This window comes from Hypanus sabinus, chromosome 17 (genome assembly GCF_030144855.1).
Source record: "Hypanus sabinus isolate sHypSab1 chromosome 17, sHypSab1.hap1, whole genome shotgun sequence".
Taxonomy (NCBI): Eukaryota; Metazoa; Chordata; class Chondrichthyes; order Myliobatiformes; family Dasyatidae; genus Hypanus; species Hypanus sabinus.
In genome coordinates, this window is record NC_082722.1 from 85,399,043 (window position 1) to 85,414,901 (window position 15,859).

Consider the following 15,859-nt stretch of genomic DNA (forward strand, 5'->3'; position numbering starts at 1 on the left):
TGTGATTCCCCTGATGAGGACTGGTTCATTGAGCTTCTGGTTTCCTCCTCCTGAAGTCAATGATCAGCTCCTTGGTCTTGCTGACATTGAGTGTGAGGTTGTTGTTGTGGCACCACTTAGCAGAGTTTCAATTTTTCTCCCATATGCTGATTTGTCACTGTCTTTGTATAGGCCAGTGAGAGTGGTTTTGTCAGCAAACTTAACTATGGCATTGGATGCTGTGCTTGGCTTCACAGTCATAAGTATAAAGTGACTTGAGCAGGAACCTAAGCAGACAGCTTTGTGGTGCACCTGTGCTGATGGAGGTTGTGGAGGAGCTGTTGTTCCCAATCTGAATTGACTGAGGTCTGCAAGTGAGGAAATCCAGGATCAGATTGCACAAGCAGGTATTGACCCCCAATGTCTTGAAGCTTAATGATTAGTTTGAAGGGTTTGATGATATTGAGTGCCAAGCTGTAGTTGATAAAGAGCATTGATGTATGCATCTTTGCTGTCCGGGTGATCCAGGGTTGAATGAAGAGCCAATGAGATGACATCTGCTATGGACCTGTTGTATTGAAAGGCAAATTGGAGCAGATCCAAGTCATTTCTCAGGCAGGAATTGATAGGTTTTATCACCAACCTCTCAAAAGAACTTCATCACAATTGGATGTAAATCCTACTAAACGATAGTCAGAGTCAGGTTATCACATTCTGAGGCACCAGTATAATTGAAGACTGCTTGAATTGGGTGTGTACCTCAGACTGTCAAAGTGAGAGGTTAAAGATATCAGAGAATACTCTAGACAGGTGATCAGCACAGGTTTTTAGATCGTGGCCAGGTACTCCACCTGGGCTGGATGCTTTCTGTGGGTTCACCCTCCTGAATGCAGCTCACACATTGGCTTTAGAGACTGAAATCATAAGATCATTGGGGAATGTGGGAGTTTGTAATAGTTACACCATGTTTTGACAGTCAAAGTGAGCATAGAAGGCATTGAGCTAAACTGAAAGCAAAGCCCTGCTATCCTCCATGGTGCTTGATTTAATTTTATAAGAGGTGACAATACTCAAGTGATTCATGTTTGGTGTGGAATTGCAACTTCGCGTGTGAGATGGCTTTCTGGAGATCATACCTGGGCATCTCACTTCTTTCTTGGTTGCCAGACCTGAATGTCATTGATAAGGTCCTTATCAGATTGTGGATCTCATGGTTCATCCATGACTTGTGGTTGGGGAAGACTCTAAATGATTTTCTCAGGACACACTCACTTATGACTGCTTTATAACGCCGGTGACAACCATGGTGTATTAGTTTCAGATCCATAGATGAGTCCTTGAACGCAGTCCAGTTCACAGGATCAAAGCAATCCTGTAGCCGCTCTTCTGTCTCCCATGGCCACCTCTTTGTTGTTCTTATCCCTGGAGCCTCTCTCTTTAGCCTCTACTTGTATTCAGGTTGGAAAAGGAGAGTTAAGTGATTAGATTTCCCGAAATGCCTCTAGGCACAGAACGATTGGCATTTCTCCTTGTAGTAAAGCAGTGATCGAGTGCGTTGGGACCCCTGGTGCTGCAGGTTATATCCTGATGATAATTGGGCAGAGATTTCTTTAAACAAGCCTAATTATTGAAATTGAGCTGATATTATTTATGTGAGCTATCTAGTTTGATCCCCTTTTCCCTATATCTCACCTTGTTTAATCCCATTACGTGTACTCACTTGGTGCGATGTTACAAGTAGGGCCATTCAGCGCAATGAGTGCTTATTAAACCAAATGTGCCTTTGCAATCTCATGAATGAATTAACCAATTAATGAGCTGATATTTTTGCCAGTATCCAATTCTTTTTTGGAAGTGTTAAGATAAATACAACCACTGCCTTTTGAGAATTGCATTGATCATTATTACTTGCTGAGTTTTTTTTAAAAAGCTAACTCTCCTCTGCATACTTGCTTTAATGGTTTAATGCTTCTTGAAAAGACAACTCCTTAATATGCCTAGAATATCAAAACTTATACTAGTTTTAAGTTATACTTTCATGTGTAAACTGAATCTAAACTTGTATCATGTTAAGGTTATTATTTCCCCTGAGAAAATACTACCTTAATATTGTCATCAACTCTTTTTCCACCTCTCTCTCTGTCTCAGGAAATGTATTACAGATACTCGTCATTTTCTCAGTGAAAGGGGTTCCAACCGATCTCCCTTACTCTAAACTTGTTTAATCATTTTATCTATCTCTAATGTTTTCTGCAGTCAATCCTAACTATACCCTCACATCCTCACTCATGCCACCTCTTAATCAACCACTCCAGATAAAATAGACCCATCCTTTTTAGTCACTCCTCATAACCAAACCACTCACTTCAGCCATGCCTTGGTGAAAAATCAGTTGGGGAATTGAGCGGGTTGAGCAGTACCTGTGTTTCCATACAATTTCAACTTCCTTCCCCATTCCCACTCTGACCTATCCGTCCTGGGCTATCTCCACAGTAAGGCCCAACACAAAATAGTGGAACAACAGTACTTACCACTCACCAACCCCCCCCCCACCCCCCCCAATTCTGGTTCCATCTGCCATTTACCTCTTCCCTAAAGATTCCCTTTCCTATTACCTTTCTTGCTTATCAGATTCGAGCATGGTATCCTTTGTGTACCTACATCACCAGATTCAGAATTGACTTGCCCTTAGAAGGCCTAGTAATGGATGATGGGAATTACTCTAGCTGGAGGTCTGAGACTAGTGATGTTCTGTAGGGATGTCAGAATCAGAATCAGGTTAATTATCATTGGCATATGACAGATTTATTAATTTAGCAGCAGCAGTTCAATGCAATACATAATATGGAAGAGAAAAAAAATTAAATAAGAAATAAGAAAATCAAATACAGTATACGTATATTGAATAAATTTTTTTAAATGTACAAAGAAACAGAAATACTGTATATCTTTTTTAAGTGAGGTAGTGTCCAAGGGTACATTGTCCATTTAGGAATTGGATGACAGAGGAGAAGAAGCTGTTCCTGAAATGCTGAGTGTGTGCCTTCAGGCTTCTGTACCTGCTACCTGATGGTAACAGTGACAAAAGGGTGTGCCCTGGGTGCTGCAGGTCCTTAATTATGGACGCTGCCTCCCTGAGACTCTGCTCACTGAAGATGTCCTGGGTACTTTGTAGGCTAGTACCCAAGATGGAGCTGACTAGATTTACAACCCTCTTTCAGTCCTGTATAGTTACCCCCTCCCCCCTCCATACCAGACAGTGATGCAAACTGTCAGAATGCTCTCCACGGTACATCTATAGAAGTTTTTGAGTGTATTTGTTGACATGCCAAGTCTCCTCATGAAGTAGCCTTCTTTATAGCTACATGGATGTGTTGGGACTATGTTAGATCCTTTGAGACCTTGACACCCAGAAACTTGAAACTGCTCACTCTCTCCACTTCCGATCCCTCTATGAGGATTGTTCTGTGTTCCTTCATCTTACCCTTCCTGAAGTCCACAATCAGCTCTTCCGTCTTACTGACATTGAATGCCAGGTTGTTGCTGCAGCACCGCTCCACTAGTTGGCTTCTTCACCTGAGATTCTACCAACAATGGTTGCATCGTCAGCAAATTTATAGATGGTATTTGAGCTATGCCTAGCCACACAGTCATGTGTATATAGAGAGTAGAGCAGAGGGCTAAACAAACATCCCTGAGGTGTGCCTGTTTTGATTGTCAGTGAAGAGGATGTGTAATCACCAATCTACACAGATTGTGGTCTTCGGAAGTTGAAGATCCAATTGCAGAGGGAGGTACAGAGGCCCAGATTCTGCAACTTCTCAATCAGGATCGTGGGAATGATGGTATTAAATGCTGAGCTATAGTCGATGAACATAGGTGTTTGTGTTGTCCAGGTCGCCTAAAGCCGTGTGAAGAGCCACTGAGATTGCATCTGCCATTGACGATGGGTAAATTGCAATGGGTCCAGGTCCTTGCTGAGGCAGGAATTCAGTCTAGTCATGACCAACCTCTCAAAGCATTTCATCACTGTAGATGTGAGTGATACTGGATGATAGTCATTAAGGCAGCTCACATTATTATTTTTAGGCACTGGTATAATTGTTGCCTTTTTGAAGCAAGTGGGAACTTCCATCTGTAGCAGTGAGAGGTTGAAATTGTCCTTGAAAGTTGGTTGGTACAGGTTTTCAGAGCCTTACAAGGTACTCCATCTGGATCTTCTGCCTTGTGAGACTTCACTCTCTTTAAAGACAGCCTAACATCAACCTCTGAGACAGAGATCACAGGATCATCAGTTGCAGCAGGAACCTTCACAGCTGTAGTTGTGTTCTCTCTTTCAAAGTGGGCGTAGAAGGCATTGAGTTCATCTGGTAGTGAAGCATCACTGCCATTCACGCTATTGGGTTTCACTTTGTAGGAAATAATGTCTTGGAAACCCTGCAAGAGTTGCCGTGCAGCCAATGTTGTTTCCAACCTTGTTCAAAATTGTCTCTTTGTTCTTGAAATAGCCTCTGCAAATCATAACTAATTTTCTGGTACATACCTAGGTTGCCAGACTTGAATGCCACAGATGTAGCCTTCAGCAGACGATGAACATCCTGGTTCATCCATGGTTTTTGGTTTGGGAATGTACAGTAAGTCTTTGTAGGCACACACTCATTCACACAGGTTTTAATGAAGTCGGTAACAACTGTAGCCTACTCATCCAGGTTTGAAGATGAGTCCCTGAATACAGTCCAGTCCACCGATTCAAAGCGTCCTGTAGGTGCTCCTGTGCTTCCCTTGTCCATACCTTCTTTGTCCTTACTGCTGGTGCTGCAGTCTCTAGTCTCTGCCTATACTCAGGGCATAGAGGTACAGCCAGGTGATTGGACTTCCCAAAGTGAGGGTGTGGAATTGCATGGTGGGCATTCTTGATGGTGGTGCATCAATGGTCCAGTGTGTTGTTTCCTCTAGTATTGCAAGTGATCTGTTGATGGTAATTGTTCAGTGATTTTTCTTTTCAGACTGCCCTGGTTAAAATCTCCCAAAACAAATGGTAAAGGCGTTAGGATGCGTTGCTTCATGCGCGTTGATCCCATTGCTCAGATCATCTAAAGTCTGATTGACATTGGCCTGAGGTGGAATGTATACTGCTATACCAAAATGATATATAATATACCAGAATATATATGATATGAGACTTGGATGTAAATTTAGATGGTTATGTTAGTAAGTTCACAGAAGGTATGAAGATTGGTAGTGTGGAAAACAGGAAGATTGCGAAATGATACAATGGGATATAGATGAGTTGCAAATATGGTGGCAAAAAGGCAAATAGAGTTTAATCTGGCCAAGTATGAGATGCTGCACTTTGGGAGATTGAATCTAGAGGGACAGTACATAGTTATTGGTAAGAACATTAACAGGGCTTGAGGTACAGAGGGATTTTAGAGGTTCAAGAGACTCTTAAATAGGCTCATGACTGCAGGGAAAGCAGGGATATGACCATTGCATAGGCAGGATAGATTACTATTGCTCGGCATTTAATAACTAGTTTAATAAGTAGGTCAAAGTGCTTCTTCCTATGCTGTACTATTTCTTTTATACTGACTATCCTTCTCCTCACTCACCAGTGTAGGGCTCTGATCTGAAACATACAGAACACAGAACAATATGGACCCTTTAGACCACAATGTTGTGCCAACCTTTTAACCTACTCCCAAGATCAATTTAACCCATCCTTCCTATATAACTCTCTATTTTTCAATCTCTGTGTGCCTAACTAAGAATTTCTTAAATGCCCTTAATGTATCTGCCTTTACCATTACCCTGGCAAAGTGTTCTGCACACCCACCACTCTCTGTAACAAACTTGTCTCTGACATCACCCTCAATACTTCCTCCAATTACCTTAAGATTATGCCCTCGTGTATTAGTGATTCTGCCCTGGGAGAAAGTCTCTGCCTATCCACTGGATCTATGCTTATCATCTTGTACACCTCTATCAAGTCATCTCTCATTGTCCTTCGCTCCAAAGAGAAAAGCCCTAGCTTGTTCAACCTATGCTCTCTTGTCCAAGCAGCATCTTGGTAAATCTCCTCTGTGCTCTCTCTAAATCTTCCACATCCTTCTTATAATGTGGCAACCAAAACTCAGCAGTGTGGTCTTATCTAGGGTTTTATAGAGCTGCAACATTACCTCTCAGTTATTGAACTCAATCCCCGACTAATGAAGGCCAACACACCATCAGCTTCCTTAACCAGCCTATCAGCTTGCCTCTAATCCTCTATTCCTCCACACTGCCAAAAATCCTGCCATTAACCCTATGTTCTGCCTTCAAATTCAACCTTCCAAAGTGAATCACTTTACACTTCTCTGGGTTGAATTTCATCTGCCACTTTTCAGCCCTGCTCTGCATCCTGTCAATGTCCTGTTACAATCTATAATAACTCTCTACACCAGGGGTTCCCAACTTTTTTTATGCCATGGACCCTTTCCTTTAACCAAGGGGTCTGTGAACCCCAGGATGGGATACCCTTCTCTACACTCTCCATTAACCATCATGTCATATACGTACCTACTAACTCACCCTTCCACTTAAAGAGCAGGGGTCCCAGAACAGATCCATGAAAAACATCACTGGTTACTGACCTCCAAGCCCACTAAACTCCATATACTATCACCTTCTGCCACCTTTAGGCAAGCTCATTTTGTATCCACACAGCCAAGTTTCTCTAGATCCCATACTTCCTGACTTTCTGAATGAGCCTACCATGAGGAACCTTATCAAATTAAAATACATATACACCATATCCACTGCTCTAGCTTCACTTTGTCACATTCTCAAAGCATTCCGTGGATAATAGGGTTGGGAGAGATGGAGTAGCAGAGCTGTCTCAATGGGCTGAATGCCTTAATTCTCCTATGTGTTATAGACTTAATATCTTATTCTGTCAGGCTCATGAAGCATGACCTGCCCTTCACAAAGCCATGCTGACTATCTTCAAAGGCTCATAAATCCTATCTCTAAGGATTTTCTCCAATAATTTGCCCACCACCCAAGAAAGACTCACTGGTCTATAATTCCCAGGATTATATCTGCACACTTTGCTGAACAAGAGAATAACATTTGCCACTTTCCCATCTTCTGTAACTACTGTGGCCAGAGAGGACCCAAAGATTATTGCCAAAGATGAGGCAATCTATTTCCTTGTTTCCTGTAAAGAACTGAAGTATATCCTGTCTAGCCCCGTGGACTTGTTTTATCCTAATGTTTTTTAAAATTTCCAGCACACCCTGTTTCTTAACGTCGACAAGTTCAAGCATATCATCCTGTTTTTATGCTGTCCTCCTATCAAGGATGAATACTGAAGCAAAGTGTTCATTAAGGACCTCTGTTACTTCCTGCAACTCTAGGAAGATGTTTGCTCTGAGTGAGTGAGGCTTCCATCGGTCAGGGTCAACCATGGATTTTGTCTTGATGTGCAAGCCTGGACAGTACAATATGGAGAGCAAGTTGTTGCCCATGTAGCAAGCTCCCCCTCTCCAACATCAGAATTTAAAGGAACAGCAGAGACCAATACAGTTTTGTACCAGCAGCATCACAAGAGTTGCCAGGCAGCGTTGAAGTCAACCTAGGACTGCCTTAAGGACACCAACTGGGGATTTTCCCCTCAGAATTTACTCCCAAAGCCTTTTCAGAATTTTCCTTCTGCCAACCACAACTGATGACCCCCATCTACCCGAAGCAAATGATTTTAAGTCTCCAGTAATCTGCCTTTGCCTCATCTGTCCATAAGACCATAAGACATAGAAGCAGTATTAGGCCATTCAGCTCATCAAGTCTGCTCTGCCATTCCAACATGACTGATCCCGGATCTCACTCCGTACACCTCCCTTCTCACCATATCCTTTGCCCTGACTGATCAGAAAATGATCAACTTCTGCCATAAGACATGGTCTACTTCAGAGCATTCCATAGATTCATTGCTCACTGGCTTAAAAAAAATCCTCCTTACCTCTGTCCTAAAAGGTCACCCCTCAATTTTGAGTCTGTGCTTTCTAGTTCTGGATACCGCCACTGGAGGAAATATCCTCTCCACATCCACCCAATCTAGTCCTTTCAACGTTCGGTAGGCTTCAATGAGATCTCTATGCATTCTTCTAAATTTCAGTGCGTTCAGGCCCAAAGCTGCTAAAGCTCTCCTCGTATGTTAAACCCTTCATTCTTGGAATCATCCTTGTGAACTTCCTCTGGGTCCTCTCCAATGACAACATATCCTTTCTGAGATATGGGGCCCAAAACTGTTGACAATACTCCCAAGTGCGGCCTGACTAATGTCCTATAAAGGCTCAGCATTATCTCCTTGCTTTTATATTCTATTTCCCTTGAAATAAGTGCTATCATTGCATTTGCCACCTTTACCACATGCTCAACCTGTAAGTTAACCTTCACCAGGACTCTTAAGTCCTTCTGCACCTCTGATGCTTGAACCATCTCTCCACTTAGAAAATAGTGCACTATTGTTTCTTTTACCAAAATGCATCATCATACACTTCTTAATACTGTATTCCATCTGCCACTTTTTTGCCCATTCTTGCACTTTGCATGAGTCCTACTGCAAACGCTTTGCTTCCTTGCGTTGCCTACTCCTCAAATCTAGGGCAGTTACGGGTGGACAATTATCTGCCAGCTTGGGTTGCAGAGCCTCATCCATTGAATAAGAAATCTGCAAACTTGCTAAATTTTCTCCTACATTCATCTCCCAGTGAGCAGCCTCTGCCAGACTATTCATAGCACAGTGGTTACGGAAACTGAGCTTCATGCTGCGTATTCTGAACATGCTGTGACAATGTTATATTTGAGGCTGTCAGTGTGTAAATGGTTATGTGGATCTGAAGTGCATTCCATGAATGGGGCAACTCTTGTTAGTTGCAGTTGAGTCCTCTTGGAAGATGGGATTGAACTTATCAGGAAATAGACTTCAAAGTAAACTGAGAACATATTTCCTGTTAGAGTGGTCATTAAAGATCACAGTTGCTGGCTTGTTTGGAGAGGAGCTGAAGTGGCTGAATGATTGACAGTGCTCACTATCAAGGCCATAAGCACCAGACAGATTTGCTGTTGCTCTGAGAAGGGAGTTGTGTTTCTGTCCTGTTTTCGTTGACAGCATTTTCTCTAGAAATGTGGGACCTGTGTAATTTGTTAGTAGCTATATGTCAGTCGAAAAAGATTTTGTAGTTAGGGTAAATTGGTTTATGATCATCCCTTGCACTAAACATTGTGTTTTATATACCAGCCATACTGATTATTTCATTACAACAGTGCATTGGGCTAGTACAAGGTTGATCAATAACAGACAAAGTGCAGCGCAGGTAGACAATAAGCTGCAAGACCAGAATGAGGTAAATTATGAAATTGTCCATCTCATTTTACTAGGGAACTTTTCAGTGGTTTTATAACAGCAGGATAGAAGCTGTTATATAGCTTGGTGTTAAGTGCTTTCAGGCTTGGGAGTTGGGAGAAGAGAATGTCAGGAGTTGGAGGGGTCTGTTGTTATGCTGGCTGCTTAATGAGGCAGCGAGAAGTGTAGACACAGTCTGTGAATGGGAGGCTGGTTTCCATAATGTGCTGAGCTGTGTCCACAACTCCGCAGTTTCTTGCAGTGACAGGAAGCAGTTGACATGCCAAGCTGTGATGCATCTGGACAGGATGCTTTTTATGGTGCATTGATAAAAATTGGTGAGATAGGGGAATATGGCAAACCTCTTTACTAACTGAGGAAGGAGAGGTTCTGGTGAACTTGGATCTACGAGTACATGGTTGAACCAGGATAGACTATTAATGGTCATTTCTAGGAACTTGAAGCTCTCAACCTTCTTGACCCCAGCACCACTGATGTAAACAGGAGCATGTTCATTGCCTTACCTCCACCTTCACAAAGGGGTACCAAAGCTTGAACTTTCTTTATGTCAAGGTCCAAAGTGGGTAGGATGAGACATATAAAACTGCAGAAAGTGAAATGGAGGCATTAATAAAATTTTAATAAACTACACTCATCTCTGGAGCATCGGAACAGTAAAGACACTTGAATCTGTTTATTGATTATAATTCTGCAATACTAGAATTCCAAACAAACTCTAGACCATGGGAGTTAATGCTTCCCTCTGCAACAAAGTCCTTGACTTTTGGCCAACAGACTGCAATCAATAAGAACAGCAATCAGCAACACCTCCATCACAATTATTCTAAACACTGGTGCTCCACAAGGTGCTTTCTCAGCCTCCTACTTGCCTCGTATACACTCTTCTCTAACTCCGTCTATGGGTTTCAAATGATACCTCCATAGTTGGCCACATCTCAAATAACAATGAGTCTGAGTACAGGAAGGAGAGAACATGACAAGAGTATTATGACAACAGCCTTTCCCTCAATGTCAACAATACAAAAGTGGTGTTCATTGACTATGAAGAAGGATGATGCACATATTTCTGTCTACATCGATGGTGTTGAGGTTGAAAAAAATCAAGAGCTTCAGTTTCTTAGGTACAAACATTAATAGCCTGTCCTGGTCCATCCATATTAATGTAATTGCCAGGAAATCTTTCCAACATCTCTACTTCCTCAGGAGGCTGAAGAAATATGGCATGTCCCAACAATGCTTATTCATTTCTATCAATGCACCACAGAAAACAGTCTGTCTGGATGCATAACAGCTTGGTATAGCATTTGCTCTGCACATGACCACAAGAAACTGCAAGATGTGGAGCTCAACACACCACAGAAACCAGTCTTCCCTCTATAGATTCTGCCTATGCTTGTTGCTTCAGTAAAGCAGTCAGCAGAATCCCACACACCCTGGATATTCTCTCTTCTCCCTCCTCCCATCAGGCAGAAGATGCTAAAGCCTGAAAGCATGGACCACCAGGCTCTAGGACAGCTTCTACCATGCTGTTATAAGACTATTGAAAAGACGGCTTATATGATAACATAGAAAATCTGCGGCACATTACATGCCCTTTGGCCCACAATGTTGTGCTGACCATGTAACCTACTCTAGAAGCTGCCTAGAATTTCCCTACAGCATAGCCCTCTATTTTTCGAAGATGAGCTCTTGGTCTCACTTCTATCTTGTTATGATTTTACACTCTATTGTTTACTTGCACTTTTGCAATAGCTTTTACACTTTATTCTGCATTGTTATTGTTTTATTTTAGTTAATGCGCTGGATAATGACGATCTGTGTAAACAGAATGCAATAGAAGCTTTTCACTCTTGGTACCAGTGACAATAACAAATCAACACCAATAAAATCCAAAGAATCAGTTTAATACTAGATGGCTTGCGTTTTAGGTGGGGCGAAGGGTTAGCTTTAAAGGAGATGTGCAGGGCAATTTTTTTTACACACAGAATTGTGCCTGGAATCGTAGCCTGGGCTGGTGAAGCAAAAATGAACGAGGTGCTCAAGAGGCTTTTTAGACACATGAATGTGCAGAGAATGGAAGGCATAGCATAATGGTTTGAAAGGCCTGTTTTTGCTTCATGTTTGAACTCAATCACTTTAATAAAAGATATTTGTCAGCAGAATTTAGATGAGAGAACAGTGTAGTGTATTTGTCATTAAGGTAGATTGCAAATGGCTGAACTGTCTGACTGATCCTTGTGGCTTGTTGCCAGTCTGCTGAACTGAAAATGAACAATATACTCCTATTCTAACTTTTAACCACTCCTCAGCCTAATATGTTAACCCCAATCCCATTAACCCTAACATGTATGATTTTGTTGAATATCCAAACATATCACATTGCCCTTTAAATGCCAATACATTTTGTGAATACTATTTCCCTTTCGTGTAACTAGTTGCCCAGACAGGGAATGTTTTTGAAGCTTTGATGTGTTTTTATTTGGTGAGATACTGCAATCGTCCTCTTTCTCCGCAGCCTTTGCTCCATCTGGAGCTGTTGATGGATGACTCTCTTGTTGTGGTGGAGCGTCCCATGATGGAGATCATCTCGCAGCTGCCCATGCCGGTCCGAAAGAAGAAATTCGCCACATAGTTGGCTCCTGGATCTGATGTACTGCATCTTTCAAGATGCTGACTTGGACTGTTCTCTAAAAGTTACATTGGATTTCCAACCTTGTAATGTTTTACATAAATAAATATTGTCAATTTCTGTTTGTGACCAATTTCCAAATACTGGCTGATGAATAACTGTCACATCACTTTCTGAGGTTTGCACTAATTGTCTGCTGCAATACTAAATAGATTCTGACTGACCTCTGCAAAGGAATCTTCTTCAAGAATCCTGAAGAATTGTGGGATAGCATAGTATATTACATGTTAGTTCACCAGTTCCAGTATTTCAAACCAAGCAAATGAACTGGATAGTTCAAAGCGATGCCAGAAACACACTGCAGTAATATTTCTCCTCGGTGTAGCAGCTACACTGATGATGCTCTGTCAATCCAAGGCTTTGCTGTCTCAAATTTATTTTCATTCAGACCAATTGCACTGTTAGTGGAATTGCTGGGAATAGTATAACTGCAGTGGGGCATCAGACCCTTCACCCTGTGGAGGATGTGGCACCAAGTCTAGGAGCTGAACTGAGAATAGGAAATGATTGACATGTAGTGCTGCACTGCTGAAAAAGAGCTGAGATGAAGACTACTGAGAGTCATAGCTGTTACTTGACGACCTATATTTTTATAGATCTTCTACTACTACTACTACAAGAGGATTGGTTGTTATTAATGGTAGGATCATGGATTTGTTTAGAGAAAACATTTAAAGGAAAGGGTGAAAATAAGGGGTCAAGAAGAAATCTTAGAAGGTTTTTGAGAGGTTGGTGAAGTTGCCTGGTTTGGAGAACAAGTCATATGAAGCAAGGTTAGCAGAACTGGGACTTTTCTCTTTGGAGAGTAGAAGAATGAGAGGGGACTTGATAGAGGTCTACAAGATTATGTGTTACGTACCCTGTAACTGGGTTAACAGGCCAGCAGAAATGGAAGGATATGCTGGAGTCTGGTGGTACTGTAACTAAAGGTGTTTATTAGTAAACTAAGCAATACAGTATCAATAATGCAAATATACATATACACAGGTTAGCGATAATAAACATAGAAGTGTAGGAATAATAATGGCAGTAAACAAGCTCTATCAATGTCTAGGGGTAAATGAATTGTCATAGAAGAATATAAGGTTCAGTTCAGTTCGGGCTGAGGTAGTTGGTTCTTGTGTTGCAATGTTGGAGAGAGAGAGCGAGCGAGAGTTGAGCAGCTGCTGGCAAACCTTCTGTTGTCTTCTTGTTCCGTTGTACCATTGTGGTCATTCGGTTATGACCCCTCTGTTCTCAGCTAGACCGTTCTTCCGTGGTGGACTTGTCACTCTGGCATGAGTGGACACACACACAAGTCCTCACCGGCCCTGCCGTCACACTGTGAGCTTTGTGACCGATCTCCTGATTCGGTCCTCGAAGCCCCCACCTTCCTGTGGGTGCACAACACTCAGTCAGTGTCCACTTGTGTGTCTGAGGGGTGTCTCCCCACACCTGCCTTTTATCCCCATGGACGGGGTATCAGCCATCCATCAACTCCACATGTCTATGTCCATCAAACGAGGCCACTCCTGCTGTCTCCTCAGGAATGTTAACGAGGCGAAAGGTAAATAATCAGTAAAGAGCCAAAATACATAAATCAACTGTCTCTCTCTCTCTTATCTGTAGCAGATGTCTCTACCTCTGGTCTTCATCTCTCTGTCTCTCATTAGCAGCATAGTTCCCGGGGGGGGGGGGGGTTAACTCTGGACCCCATTTCCATCAGGTCTCTTCAGCACTCATAACATATGAGAGGCATAGATAGGGTGGATAGTCAGTACCTGTTTCCCAGGGCACCAATAGCAAACACCAGAGGGCATATGTACAAAATTAAGGGAGGGAAGTTTAGGGGAGACATCAGGGGTAAGTTTTTTACACAGAGGGTTGTGAGTACCTGGAATGACTTGCCAGGGATGGTGGTGGAGGCTAAAACATTAGGGGTATTTAAGAGCCCCTTGGACAGGCACATGGATGAAAGAAAAATGGAGGGTTATGGGGTAGTGTGGGTTTAGTACTTTTTTTTAAGGAATATATGGGTCAGCACAACATGGAGGGCTGAAGGGCCTGTACTGTGCTGTAGTGTTCTATGGTTCTAAGTGGGGTGGAGATAGTGCTGTGAATGAAGGAAATTTTGGAAGGTTGTTGAGAGCCTGGTTCTCTGTGGTGGAGATGGATGATGTGAATGAAGGGAAGCCAGTATAAAGTTTAGAAATCAGTTCAAGTGCAAATGAAGAAAATATCTTAAGTCCAGTACTTCATCAGAATGGAGTTGGAAGGTGCTCTGCTTTAGCAGGTATAGTCTGAATGTCTTGAACTTGTTTGAGCTGAGAGAATTTCTTTGGAATTCTTCAAGAGGATGTAGATGGGGTGATGGAAAGAGAGGACTCACAGTAGATGAAACTTAATGCAGAAAGATAATGTTACATTTTGTTCCAAAAAATGGTGAAAGCTGTTTAAAACTCAGGCACAATTCTAAAAGGGTTACAGGAAATGAGGGATCAGGGGACATATGTGTAAGTTACTTAATAGTAACAAGGGAGGTTGACATGGCAACTGAAAAAAATTGGGGACTTCCATAGATGCTGCCTGACCTGAGTACCTCTGGCGTTTTGTGTGTGTTACTCTAGCTAGAGGGTTCTTAATTTTGGCTCGATGTTAACAGAGACAAATAATGCAAAGAAGAAAATCATGGATTATACTTAAAATTCATTCAAGAGAATTTTTAAGAACTTTAATCTTTCTGGAACTTTTGTGTGATCAGAATCTGTTGCAGGGTTTCATGGACTGGTACCTTTGGCTGCTTCAGCTGCTGAGATCTTTCAGTGTTGAATTTTCATTCTAGATTCCAGCAGCTGCAGTCTCTTACCATCATATTTTTTGTATTACAAGATGTGGAGTTTAGGAAAAAATGAATTGTGATTATCTTTGTTACTAAAGAAATATTTCCCTTTGGATATTACTTGTTTTTTTTAACTTGAATGTTGAGAATTGCACAGAAGTATATGTGGGGTAGTAACAGTGACCTACATCTATCTGTCCAATTTTGAAAATTCAAAGTATTAAAGGTTTTTAATCTACTGATAGGTAATAATGTGAAGTAAATATGAAAAACTGACAGTTTGGGTCTTGCTGTAGCTAGAGAGCATACATTCATGAATGCCTATTGGTCATAGTGAAAATATTATTTGTCAGTGATCCATCATTCATTGAAAGCAGTGTCACAGGCAAATGGTGTTCAGTAAAAAGTGTGAAAGCTGCATTTGACATGCTTGCCCTTCATTAGTCAGGATATTAAGATTAGAAACTGCAACATTATGACGCAGTTAAGTAAATTATTGGTGAGGCTTCACTTAGCTATAAGCAGAAAATTTCGGGTTTTTGTGATTCACGGTTGGTTGAATTCGCGGATAAGGAGGGCTGACTGTACTTTTTCCCAGTTTAACCATGCTCTTCTTATAGCAGGACAACCAGAAATGTACCAAGTAATTTTCTGCTTATAGCTAAGTGAAGCCTCACCGATAATTTACTTAACAAATTCAACCAACCGTGAATCACAAAAACCCGAAAGTGCTCTTCCAGCACTTGTTATTCGAGCATGTACTGACATTTTTTCCATGTCATTATTCCCTAAACACTGCAGTATAATAACTATTTTACATAGCATTTACATTGTATTAGGTATAAGTAATCTAGAGATGATTTAAAGTGTATGGGAGGATGTGCGTGGGTTATCATGGATCAGGATCGAAAAAAATCAGAAGTTCTCTTACTAAGTAAGTCAGAACAGGTACATCCAGTATTAATTA

At 41.7% G+C, this 15,859-nt stretch overlaps 1 protein-coding gene across 1 annotated transcript in view; it reads left to right on the forward strand.

Annotated features, from left to right (window-relative positions):
* utp4 (UTP4 small subunit processome component) overlaps window positions 1-12,143 on the forward strand; it is a 77,957-nt gene extending 65,814 nt beyond the window's left edge. Inside the window, exon 16 of the mRNA XM_059993390.1 lies at window positions 11,901-12,143. Coding sequence (XP_059849373.1) covers window positions 11,901-12,017 — 117 coding nt within the window. The 3' untranslated portion in view covers window positions 12,018-12,143. The remainder of the gene's footprint in view (window positions 1-11,900) is intronic.
* Window positions 12,144-15,859: the final 3,716 nt, after the last annotated feature.